This window comes from Ammospiza nelsoni, chromosome 4 (assembly GCF_027579445.1).
Source record: "Ammospiza nelsoni isolate bAmmNel1 chromosome 4, bAmmNel1.pri, whole genome shotgun sequence".
NCBI classification, from domain to species: domain Eukaryota; kingdom Metazoa; phylum Chordata; class Aves; order Passeriformes; family Passerellidae; genus Ammospiza; species Ammospiza nelsoni.
Genome location: NC_080636.1, coordinates 16,495,381 through 16,508,677, shown reverse-complemented (window position 1 = coordinate 16,508,677; position 13,297 = coordinate 16,495,381). Strand labels below are relative to the sequence as shown.

The 13,297-nt window shown below is 43.2% G+C and overlaps 1 protein-coding gene across 1 annotated transcript in view; it reads right to left on the bottom strand.

Annotated features, from left to right (window-relative positions):
• The window catches only part of SLC2A9 (solute carrier family 2 member 9), a 79,299-nt gene extending 69,267 nt beyond the window's left edge, over positions 1-10,032 (bottom strand). The window contains exons 1-3 of the mRNA XM_059471062.1: positions 9,919-10,032; positions 6,330-6,428; positions 1,324-1,484 (exon numbers count right to left, since the gene is read on the bottom strand). Of these exons, the coding sequence (XP_059327045.1) occupies positions 1,324-1,484; positions 6,330-6,428; positions 9,919-9,987 (329 nt within the window). The 5' untranslated portion in view covers positions 9,988-10,032. The remainder of the gene's footprint in view (positions 1-1,323; positions 1,485-6,329; positions 6,429-9,918) is intronic.
• Between the last annotated feature and the right edge of the window lie 3,265 nt (positions 10,033-13,297).

Sequence of the window (13,297 nt, the reverse complement as noted above, 5' to 3'; positions counted from 1 at the left end):
AGCTCCAGTGGAAGTGTATCTACAGCAGAGATCAGCCACCATTTTAACTATTTTAACAATTTTATCAATTTGGACAAACCTGCACACAAAGCTCTTCTACTCTTCACTGAAAATTCTAGACTTCTGTGAACCCATTTTTACTTCACTTTGTTTTAATAAAGATTCAACTATTTACTGAGAATTAATCAGTCTGAGTCAGGCACAATTTCATATTTCTAACAAGTATGTTAAAACCAAATGCATGATTTGGCAGAAGAAATTGAAAACCTGAAAAAATAAATAATGTAACTAGGGAAAATATTTAAAAATTGGAAATCAAGTGCTGAAGTGACAAAAAAAAAATCATGAAGAATGGGTAACAGCTAAGAATACTGACTTGCTGTAAGCATGAAATGAAGGAACCTGAAAATACACCCTTTGAGATGAAATATGACATATGGACAGGTTGGGAGAATGAAAAATAGACCTAGGAAAGTACAATCTATTGGAAATAGTCAGAATATGAAATAGGGAAGTAAGAACACTAAAGGTTTACACTTATATTTAAGCCTCAATGATGATGTTCTCCTGTGATTTAGCTGACTAAAAGATATCAAATAATATTGAATTTACAATTAAGAAAAATCCAAACGAGCAGTTATGATGAATGCTACAATGGTGAGGGTTTTTTCCCATGCTCTTCTAAATATAGATAAATGATAAATGACCTTTCAAATCCTATTTGAAAGACTGTATGACACAAAAATTTTACAGAAATACCTAGTTAGTACCTGCAGCAAAAATGCAAGCACACACCAATACAAACATTCCTAAAACACTCATATTCTCTATGGTCAAGACTTGATAAAATACTGCATTGTACAGAATGCCCAACACCTTCTTGGGGAAGGCCATACAGGAACTTCATCCTAGTCCAGTTCTTCAAACTGTGCTTTGAGTTGACACAAGGATTGAAAAAAGAGTAAATTTTTATTACCGTATGACAGCAAATGCTGTTAAGAAGCAAATTAGATATGATGATAGCTTTGTTTGTTTACAGTAAGATACTTAGTAAACTCATGAAACAAGATGCTGCCAGTCTTTTCTGAAATAATTTGTATTTTATGTATTTTCCTTTGGCATATTTGACAAGTCACACTCCTTGAGATCTCAACCCACTGCCCGTTCAGAGCAAATGGCTTCTGCAACTCAAATGATGCACAGTAAGTTTTCAGAATTTAAAGTTTTGTTTTGTTTTGTTTTGTTTTGTAATAAAAGTAAAACCTTCTAGAGAGACTAAGTGAGAAACTACTTTAGAAAATGCAAGTTTTCCAAAACACTTACCTCCCAAAGAACTTCACAATTGGGGTTACAATAATGGCGCCCACAAGGCCACCGATGGCAAAAATGGAAACGGTTATTGACCAGAGGAGTGTCAGCGTGCCTTCATCCACTGAGAAGCCATATCTCCTCTCCCAAGTTTCATTGTAAAACTTCTTGATAAACTGAAAGAAAATAAATAACAAAAATATGTGCAAAAAAATATATCACACTTGAGGAATACAACTGAGAGAAACAGAATTAAAAACTCAGAAAACCCGCAGTAGCTTTCTTGCAGGAATCACTTCTGCTCTTCTGTCTCTCACCTCCAAAAAATGGGGCTTCATTTATAGATAAAACTGCAATAAAACTAGGTGAGTCTGTCCAAGTATATATACATATAACTACAAGGCAGTACCGAACCTTGTATGGGGATGGGGAAAAATCTCCACAGATAGCCAAGAATGCCCAGGATGAGATCACCCTTTAGCCTTTAACTTGCCAAAGTTTACACTCTTCCTCTGCTTTCCTCACATGAGCACAACCACAGATTTTTGAAGGATGCCTTCTAACAACTTCCCTTCCCTGATGTTTAATTAGAATAAGTTTTTCATCTTTTTAAAAGGTAAAGATGCCATAGCTCCAGGACAGTGTTTTAACACAGTCTCTGTTTGCCTGCAGAGACATCTCCTATTTACTTTCTCTTTAGTCAAGCTTCCTTGTTTTTGTGCTGCTCCTGCTTCAAAACCAAGGAAATGCCACGCTGTGCCTGATGCTCTGGTGAGGATGCAGTACCAAGAAGTTGCAGTCACTACAGCAGAAGGGCACAGCACCCTTGGGAAAAGCTCTCAAGCTCTACGGTATCAAAAGCTTGATCTTGTGTCTTTACTTACTTCTTCCCAGTTTCTTCTCAGCATAATATTCCACCACATTTTCCCTGTTCAAACTAGGAATTTCAAACTTTGCCTGAAGTCTGGCCTTGGACACATGAAATATTCTATTTGAGGGCTTTTAGCAAACTAAAATCATCACCTCTCCATTGACAAAATAGCTAAGAAAGGTGAAGGTGGAATATACAATTCCTTGTCTTCCATCCATCAAATTTCTATTAAACTTTTTTTTACCCTGAATTAAAAGGAGAACAGGGTCATTTCTCTCATCCCATCTTGAATGTTTCTAAACAGACAGGGAAAAAACATTTAAAAATAACCTTAAAAATAAAAAAGACAAGTAATTTTGGTGCTTGAATCATTTAGAAGTTTCAGAGTAAGATTCCAAATGAATCTGCCATTAAATCAAGTAGTAACATCTTAGTTCTTTAACACCAGTACTCAGATTATATTTCGATTCAGACATCTTCTTGTCTATTTGAAATTAATTTCTGATAGTAATGATTACTGAGAGAAAACAGTTTTAGAACACTAATAGCATTTCTTGTTAATGATAATGGCTAAAAATAGTATGTAAATTACTCTCCCCTTGTGTTATGACTAATTTTCTCAGCATAGCTTTGTTATTTACAAGGAGACATCAAATAACTGCAAATATTCAAGAAAAGAAAGTACAAACTAAAACACTCACTAGTGACAGATGGATGCTCTGACATGTACTAACACCTCTCTCTGGACTCCCATTGCCAATAAATAGGAAGCTAATAAAACATAGAACTTTTCAGAAGATGCACATGAAAAAAAAAACAAACTTGGTAGAACAAATCCACTGGATTCAAATCCATTAAATTCTGTGTAAAACTCTCTTGGGAATTTTTGATCAGGTCTCTCAATAACACTAAAAGCATAAACTTGTATACAGAAATTTTAGCCTGTAAACAAAGCCTACAAAAAATGGTGGCTGACAGATATCAGTATCTTATTTTCTCAGCTGCCTCACTTCATTATGATAGTAGTGCTGGGATGAGAAAGACAAGAGGAATATAAGGAATATATAAATTTTTATATATATGAATTTAATGGATATATTTTAAAAACAAGAGAAATCTTTTCCTTGTCTTACCCCTAGTTACAGAGGTCACTCACACACAGTGACAACTACAGAATCAGCTGTCACAGCAGGCTGTGTGTTTGTGCCATAGGAACTCAGAGCCGCAGACTCCTGCAGGAAGAGGGCAAGGGCTGCAGAGCAGAAAGTAGCAGGGACTTTGCTTCCCTCACAGAGCACAAAGCACATCATTGTTCCACAGGCATTGCCACAATCAGTCCATGAAATGAACTGGAGAAATCCAGGTCAGAAAAAGACAGCTTCATCTTATATTCAATTAAAGCTTTTGTCTTCCTGTTGCCAAATGCTCCCATATGTTTTTAATAAATTCTGGTGACTCTTTGAACGAGCCCATGGAAACTTGTAATTCTGGGTTTCTCAGGGAATCATACCTGTGATGGGCCATGCTCTTTCCCCCAGAACCACAGGGAACTGAGTGGGAAGCAAGCTCAGCTGTGAACAGAGTATGTGCAGCTTATTTCCCCCTTGTAACAATCAGGAAGTCAGACTAACTCTGCCTCATGAGATGACCTGAAATAAAGCCCACCAGTGAGAACTGTAGGAGAATTCCCCTGTGGTTTGATGAGCTGACACAACTTGTCGCACTGAAAGGAAGTGGACACAGGAAGAATTTACATATAGTTCTTCAACAATTCAGTTTTAAATTTACTCCCTTCACTCCATCAGCTCCTGCTGACATGCTCAGTTCTAGGATTCTGGAAGCATTCTGTGTTTTAGTCAACTGTCATAATCAAGTCTTTTTTCACTACTTCTCAAAGGGTTATACAGTCCTCCTCTAAGGGTGTAGGACTTCAGCATCAAGAGGAATTGTACTGAGGTAGACAGGGGCAGAAGATACCCAACATGCTATACAGAAAAGGACAATCTGACATTGTCAGCTGTGAGCTGCATGTCACCACAAGAAATTATTATTCCTACCAAGTTTATACAGGAAACACAGGGTACAACTTGTAGTAATTACTGCATTCCCAGTATAACTTGTTACAAGGCTGGTTTTTGTACTGCTACAAGATGCTCAGCTGTGGTGTTTCTGTCATCTCACATCATTCCCAAAGGGTCACCTTGCAGCAGACTGATTGAGTCACATACAGGAGAAAACAGATGGGGCAAAGGTTCCTTTTGCTGTGATGCAAAAAGCACAGCTCTGATGTGGCTCACTGCTGCCCACCATGGCCATGACCTCAGCCTTTGCTCTCCCTTCAACCTGGTCACTGCAGCTGCAGGGACAGGGACAGGAAAGGGGTCTGCTGTAGGCAAATGGATGGCACACATCAATCCTGGAGAGAGGGCCAGAGGACAGAGTGGTATTTTCTTCTTGAACTACACAGCTTCCTTGTCAGTAGGACTGCTCCTTAGCCCTAGCTAATGTATGGCTTAACGTGAATAAGAGAGTTATGAAGTTCTCAATCGAACACTGAACACCAAGGGAGACTTCATCCATACCTGTAATGGTTTGACCAAAGCCATCAGCATAGTGCCCAGTTCCAGCACAAAAGCCACGTTAAAGATTGCAAACAGAACCAGACAATCCTGGAAGTGTTATTAAGTACAAAACCTGGAATTTAGCATTTTTCACAGGGCTGCATCTTCAACCTCCCCACCCACACCACTGTAATCTATCACATGATTCAAAGAGAACTTTCTGAGTGCTGCCAAGGAGCACATCCCATCATCCTTTCTTTCCCTTACTCCTGCAGAACGTGACAGAAAGTTCTGACTACCAGGACAGTCCATTTTTTAAATGGTACTTAAAAGTTTAGAAATTGGCTCATTCTCACTGCTCTGCTGACAGCCCCAAGGCAGTGCAGGAAGGATTTTTCCAGCAGGACAATCAATACCATTGCTCACAGAATTACAGCTTCTTGCTGATTTTTTCTAAGCTGTTTTTATCCTCTGATGACTGCAAGGTAAAGTGATGACTGGACATGTCATGCTAACATCCAGTTTATCCAGCCTTGAATAACTAGTATATAAAAGGAACTTGAAGAAAACTCCCAGAAGTTATTCAGCAAGCAATTAAAGATTTCTATAGGCTGAGTCTCTTCCTGCTCCTTTGGGTCAACAGTTTACCAAGTAAAATCCACATATAGAACATAAATTTTAAAAAATGCTTCTTTTGTTATTTGCATAAATATTGCATCCAGCTTTAACATGAAAAACCTGCTTAGGTATAAATCTAGCAACATATTTTAATAGGAGATTTTCATAAAAGAAGGAGCTTAGCTTTGGAAGTGAACTATTTTGGAAAGGAATTAAATATTGGGCACAGTTTATTTCCAATATTTACGAGCTACTTTTCAAAATAGTGTTGCTTGCAACTCCCCTGAATTGCTTTCTGCTGTGCTTGACTGAATTGAGGGTCTCTAGACAGCCAGTGTAAAAACAAAATGTTCAGATTTCCATTTGCAATAACTGATATTTTAATGAAATGCCACAAATTTTGTATACTGATTTCACAGTGCTCTATTCATCGAATCTATCCCACATGTTGCAGCCAGTAGTTGAAGAAGTTTAGAATTCAGAACCAAACAAGACATCACAACAGAACAGGGGGCCCATTATTTAAGAGGAAACCAGAGGCATTATTTACAATATCAGTGCTGTGGGAATGAAATGTTGTGCAGCCCTCTAGAATTGGATGACGTGAACAGAAGTTGCTGAACGTGTGCATGCAGCCACTGAATACTCACCAGTCCGATATTACAAATGCTTTATCACATAAAAGTGTGCAAGAAGAGTCATGATTAGCCTGGACCTGGGAGAATGAGAAGGAAACCATGTGCACCCACTCACCTCAACAGCAGCATTTAGCTCTCTGACACTTACTGAATTTACGTGAAAACCTCACGGGAAGCAGAAAGAAGGTTTTGGGCAAACAATGTTGCTATACGAGATTTAATCCCCTTCTACTATGTAATCAGGGGTACTTTAAAGGCAGGATGCTGAGGAGACAATAGTTGGACAAGGCTGCCCTCTACTGATGTTAAATTCCGCTTCAGTCAGTCACTTACCCCTGCGGGAGCGTTCACCACCGACAGATTGTAGCCGTAAAGAAAAGACGACCCAAAAGCACCAGTTAAGGAGGCTACAACAAGACTCCCAGACCAATTCTGCAAAACAAAGAAAAGAAGCAGTCATTGCTAATACACTCAGAATTAACATACCTCAGGTTTTAAACACCCTTTAGCTATCTTGCATAGCTCCTGCAGGCAGATGTCCTTGCTGCAGAATAATAGCCTGAAACACTTTTCCCTGCTCATTCTGAGAAACATTACATTTGAAGTGACAGCATGTCACTTAACATCTATGGAGGCATAAGTGAACATTTGAACTTCTTTCAACCTCACAGAGTTCTGCTGCAAGTGTTGTAGCAGCTCCCACATCAAAAAGTAGAACGCTGGGGAAGCATAATCTCAGCAAAGGAAACTGTTGACAGTATATCACTAACACAGTGAAGTGAGGTATAGCATATATGTGATACAACAGGTCTGTGGGTAGATCTGACTTGGCTGAAAATCCATGAGATGGTGTGCACACCACATCCCCCACTCGCCACAAACTCTCCAGTGCCCTTTTGCCAGTGGCACACCCGTACTTCTCCCTCCTCAGGGCTCCTCCCCTCATCCTCTTCATACTCTTTTCAGCCCAAATCTGCACTTTCTGCTTCCACATCAGCTGTTGAATAAAAGGCAGAACTGCTTTGATTTGAGAGATTTTGCATTTGCATTCCTTTCCAGCTTCCCCAGCATTACTTTCTGCCATTCAGTTCTCCTGCTGGATGACAGAATATGGCAGAAGAGACCATTCCCAGCCATTCCCAAGAGACATTGGAGTTAGTGTTTGGGTGGCTGGTCAATTGCAAATATCATTGTGTAGATAATGAAAGACAGCTCTGAATGTGCTAAAATGAATGTATTTTTAATGTGTTTTCAATTTAAAAACCAGCTATGATAAGAATATAGAATTTCAGGCTCAGCTCACTGCAATTTATGCCCAGCTTCCTCATTCACTGAAGCCCCAATCCTTTCAAAAGGAGGAAGACCTGCTTAAGCATGCCTAAAAGGAACTCAGCTTCAGTTCTATCACTGACCACACCACAACAGGTTAGAGTGAATACGTTCTGTCAGCTGCACAAAGCTGTGTGTTCACTTTGGGAAAAGCAGGTCCTGAGTATGAAGGAGGGTTGTGTAGCTGGCACATGGCATGGCTGCAGTGACAGTGACTGGAACGAGCTCCACCAGCCCTGTGGGCACAGCGGGGCAGGTGAACACGCCGTGGCTATGGGCATGTGCCAGACCTCCTGTGCCACACTGTTGTCACCGGCTCTGTCACCTGTGGAGACGACATGAGACACCCGGGTGCCAGGGTGGGGAGCACAGTGTACAGCCCAGCATTTGTGGGTCTGCCACGCTCGGAGCTGCCAGCTCTGAGTGTTCAAAATGAACCCTGCAGGGTGGCTGAGTGCTTTTCACTTCATCCACATGGTGTGGGAACCTTTTAAGAGATTACACAGTTCATTAACCAGCCTGCTTTTGGCCAGGTCAGGAGGAAGTGTGCAGGGGGCCAAAAGCCTTGTGTACGAAATATATCCTGTTGAGATCATTACATAAGCCAAACACAATTTATTGTTATTAGCCAGCTTCTTAAAATGAGCCTGCCACACACACACATAGAGTTTGCACCATTACTTTGTCAACAAAATGCAGAAACTTGACATAAGGCTTTATTTAACTTCTGATAATAACATCTCATATTGGGTGCTTATTATTTCTCTGCTATGCACAAACATTCCTGCACTTAGAAGGAATTGCTACTACTCTGAATGAATGCTGGGGAAAATATTTCTGGTGGTCTACCAGGCTGCTCCCAAAGGGTTCACAAGCAGTAAGTGTGAGTTCCCAAGTGTTATGCAGTAATCTCAATGCAATATTTCTAAAGGGCTCTACTTCAACAACATTAGACATATCAGAAAATCCTGCAATCAAAATTATTTGGAACATATAGCCAAATGGTTATTAAAACCATCAATGAATGCATAAAAATTTCAGTACAGGCAAATTATATGCACGTGAGGCTAAGTGGAAGATACTGCAGGGCAAATCACAGAGGTGCATAGAAAATTTCACACTGTGATAGCTGCGTTTAGAAACTTATTCAATACCATGGAGTTTTTAAGTATGTAGGCAGCTGCAGAAAACTTCAGGCTCACTCAATTCAGAGGTTTTGGAACTTGGAACATGAACTTCAGCTTCTCCACAGCCTGTCTCCTCATTTACTATTTTAAATATTTGCTCAGGTTTCAGCAACACCAGATAAAGACAAAAGCACAATGAAGCAAGAATGCAAAAAAAAACCCCAAAAATCAAACTGTTGCTCAAAAAAAATATTTACCCTGTGGCAACATTAGTAGAAGATAAGCACAAGCCCCAGTGTCTTTTAAATGGCCAGGAAGAAAGAAGGCAGCCACGCCTCCTTCTCAGGTGTTCCTTGGCTTCACGGCCGGGTGTGTGTGTGCTCATGCGTCCCTGCTGTCAGCCCAGGGCAGGGACGTGTCACCGTCACCACAGCAATGAGAGTTCAGTCAGGAAAGTTGCATGTCAGCTCACAGCAAACACCTGCAGGTACCCGAGGAATGCTTACTTGTGAAAGCCTACGTTTTCGGGCACTGTGCTCTACAGATGTTTTTCTCAACTCCAGTCCTTGTTCAGTATGCAGTGAAATATTTGTGCTGGCTACCATGAGTCTCAATTTGCCTTTTTTTTTTTTTTTTTCATTTACTGCATGACAGTTCGCACCTCATTTTTCAAAACACAGTTTAGAGTGTTGTACTTTGGTTAGTTATAGCCCCCTCCTCAGACTAAAATTAAGCACAATCGTTAGCGGCAAACATTGCATGCATGCATAAGGAAGTTTAATATTTTAAAATAGATATTGCTGATTGACACGGGAAGGCTGGACTCTGGAGCACCATACCGGGGAGCAGCAGCTCCGGCTGGGCCGGGCGCTCCCGGCAGGTGCCCGCGGTCCCGGCGCCCTCCGCCAGCTCTGCCCTCGGGGCTGCGGGCGAGCAATGGAAACCTGCGTCCCTCTCTCCGCCTCTGCCCTCGCCCTGAGAGCTTTGCAATAGGATGGTCCTGGGGAGCGGCGAGGGAGCAGCAGCGGCGCCCTCGCCTCGCTCAGCGCGGACCGGCCGGCGCTTCACCCGCGGCAGCGGCGGCGGCGCCCCCGGCCCCGCGCTGACCCCGCGCATCCTCCGCGTCCCGGCTGGGCGGCTGCGGCGCTTTTAGCTCTGCCCAACACCGGCCTGGCTCCCCTGCACCGGCACCAACAACTTCCCGAGCGGGGACGGGCTGTGCAACCTGTGAGCTGTGCCCGGCTCTCGGGGCAGCCCCGGGCTGTTACTCCGGCTCCCGCAGCTTCCGCGCACCACCCTCCCCGTCACGCCAGAGAGGATGGGAATCACTCCCTCTCCCGTTAATCCTCCCCGAGGCGTGGGCATCGCAGGCCGAGCTTCCCCGCCCGCAGCGCCTGGCTCTCTCCCGCTCCGCGGTAAGGGCCGCGGGCATTCCCGCACCGCGGAAAGCGCCCCGCGCTACTTACACCGCGGCCGCCGCTCCCCGCTCCGCGCTTCACCAGCGTGTGCGCCTCGGGCTCCGCCGCTCCGTCCATGGCTCCGTCCGCGCCGCCGCCGCACGGGCGCAGCGGCCGCGCATCTCCGGGGGCAGCGGGGGCGCGGCCGCGGGGGGCGGCGGCGGCGGCGGGGGGGCCGCGCAGGGCGCTCGGGGCGTCCGGGGCCCTGCGGCCCTGCCCCTGTCCCGGTCTCTATCTCTGCCCCTGCCCCTGTCCCTGCCCCTATCCCTGCCCCTGTCCCGGTCCCTGCCCCTGTCCCTATCCCTGCCCCTGTCCCTATCGCTGTCCCTGCCCCTGTCCCTGCCCCCGTCTCTGCCCCTGCCCCTGTCTCTGCCCCTGCCCCTGTCCCGCTCCCTGTCCCTATCCCTGTCCCGGTCCCTGCTCTGGCCGTGGGAGGAGGCGGCTCTCGGGAGGGGACTGATCCGGTGCCCGGGGCTGCGGGCAGGACCCGAGCGATGGGGAGGGAGCACGGCCTCGCTGCTGTTCGTGCTCGCACATAACTCAGGGGAATGTGCCCGCCCGCCGCCGTGCCCGGGGTGTCCCTCCGCGGGGACTGAGCCAGCAGAGCACGTAGGGCAGGGCAATGTCACCACTCGTGTCCATCGCGGCCCCGCCGCCGCGTGGCAGTGGGGCTGGGGGACCACGGCTTGCAGGGACCCCTGCCGCTGTCCCGACTGGAGATCCGGGCAGCCTTTCGGTGAGCAGGACTCTAGACTAAGGTGAGAAAGACTTCCCGTGTTGCCGAGGGTAGAAAGTGAAGGTACCACAAGACTTGTAGGCAATTAAGATGTTAAGGATGTTTCCACAGCCTTAGGAGGTTTAGATCTGAAACGCCACACTACTGCTGTGTTAAGGATGGGGATTAGGCATGCCACCTGGGGAAGATAAAAGCTTTCAGCTATTATATTTGAAGGTAACTACTTGCAAACACGGAATTTTGAACTGCTAAGAGTCAAATGACACCTTCTAGTTGGCAATGATGTGCATCTGGGAATTGTCCCCAAGTGACTGTAGCTGATACTGGTGTAAATCTGAGCTGTTTTCACTTCTGATATGTACATACCTCAGAACTATCTCAGAGCTCTCAGAGACATAGTAAGTAATTCCACTAAGCAATGCAGGCTGGGAAACAGTTTATGATGCAGAAATTTCAAGATGTCATTGGCTCAGATCAAGGTGACTGGTGTTTGAATAGAAAGTTAGAGGATACTCATGAGTGTGTACAATTATTATACATGTTGATAGAAGATCTGGACAACATTTATCATCCCTTTGAATTGTTGTAAAAGTCAAAAAAATAAGTTAAGGTAGGAGAATCAAGCCCCTGGAATAAAGAGAGTGCATTTGAGATGAATCAGACACCTGTGTTTTGTTTTGTTTCATGTTAAATAGGTGCAAGTAGTTCAGTTCATACTCAAATACAAATACCATGGCTACATGTGATTAATATGTACATAATTTCTCACCTTAACATGCTCACAATTTTTGACTCTTTCCAATCACTGTTGGTTAGTTACAGAAACTAAACATATGCTACTCAAAAAAAGAGTAAGTATTCATATAGGTTCCAAATAATTATTTTATAATAATTATTTTATAATTATTTTCCACCTCCAGTCTCCAAATAGCAAACAAATGCCTTGAAAGAAGATTTGATTAATTCACTCACCACTTTTTTCTTTACTGCATTATTTTCTTTCATCATGCCGTTGCTTTGCTGTTTGTTCTCCATTCTGTTACCTTGTGAAATAATAGCTGAGAAAGAAAAGAAGGAAAGTTGTGCTACTGTTCAGGAGGGTAAAAGATGCAGGCTCTTTAGCAGATATGCTGTCACTGTTAGAGTAAGAACTTCAGACCCACAGCAACTACAAAAGAAGTTTAGTCAGTCAGGTGGAACTACATTACTATGGCTGGGCTCCAGCCAGGGCACTTGGATTAATTGTTGGTGTGATTCTAAAGATTGTTAGACCTATGCTAGCTAGGTCATTGCACATATGCAAATTTGGAAGAGTCCATTTATTTACTCTTCTATCAAGCAAATTCTTGCCTGTACGTCACCATAAGTACTTAAATAATGTTAAAGGGCATTTTAATCTTAATTTATGAAGATACTAAACTGGTTTCAGAGACAATCTGATATTTACATGGTGCTTCATTGTATGATCTTGGGCAGTCTGCCAGTTTGTTCAGTTAATTTGGAACAAGGATTACTGTGTTATTCCGCTTCAACCTCTTGAGATGATAGTGCATTTCAAGACTTTTGCTTACGTGGCCATTGAGGTAATGATAGATCCAGTCCTGAATACAAGTTGTCTTCTGGACAGGAGTCTACAAGGCAGTGAGCCATGAGACATGGGGAGTAACAGGCAGTTTGGTGAAGCAGTTTGGTTGTTGAGGCCATCACATTTACAAGAGGGTTTTAGGATGAAATCACTTCTATGAGACATTGACATTACTGAGGCCATTATATCAGATTGCTCCAAGCCAATCTGAGTTTCTAAGTGAGAGAAACCAGTGAGGTAACAACATCCTAGAAGCACAAAAAGAAAAGAAAAGATTCCTTCTTCCCTCTCTACTTACCAGTGCAGTCAATACTAACAACCCACAAACAACTTCCTTTCCCTCTGCTTCAAGGGGCCTTAGTCAATTCCCGCTAAATTGTTCTTCAAAAAGGACTTTCATGAAAATGTATTTAACTTTATAGGAGAGAGCCTTAGTCTCATCAAACAGTTCTCCTGTCCCATGCCACTTTTAACAAGTATATGAAAAATAATGTCATGACCTGTTCACTGAAGCTTCTCCATCCCATACAGATTTCATGTATGTGGATAATTTAGATAATTAAATTAATGAAGGTTCTGACAGAGCACAAACAAAGCATCATCAAACTGGAATTTAAGAGCTGACAAGATAAAGAATATATGGGTCATACCACTGAAACAGAAACAACAAAGTCAGAACCAATCTGCTAAACATCTTAGGAGGCATAACCTCACAGCTAAGCCACTAGCAGGAAAACTTGTGTCTGCCTTCCCTCACTCAACTTATTTTATGTGGCTGAATTTTTTTCAGAACACCTTTAAAACATTTTAAGATATGTCTGGAAAGTTTAATTGCTAGCAATGCACCATCAGTCTAAGTGTTAAGATTGAGCTATCCTTCCTGTATTTCAGGTAACCCTCTTTTACTTTTTTAAGATATCAACTTGACTGTAGCAAAAGCAACATTACCATATCCAGAACGGACATTCTAGTTGATGCAAAAAATAAGAAATCTGGACTGGAGATGGAGTAGAAATCACTGAAATCCTGTATGGCTTTGTCAATGATATTTTTTGCATCTTATTGAC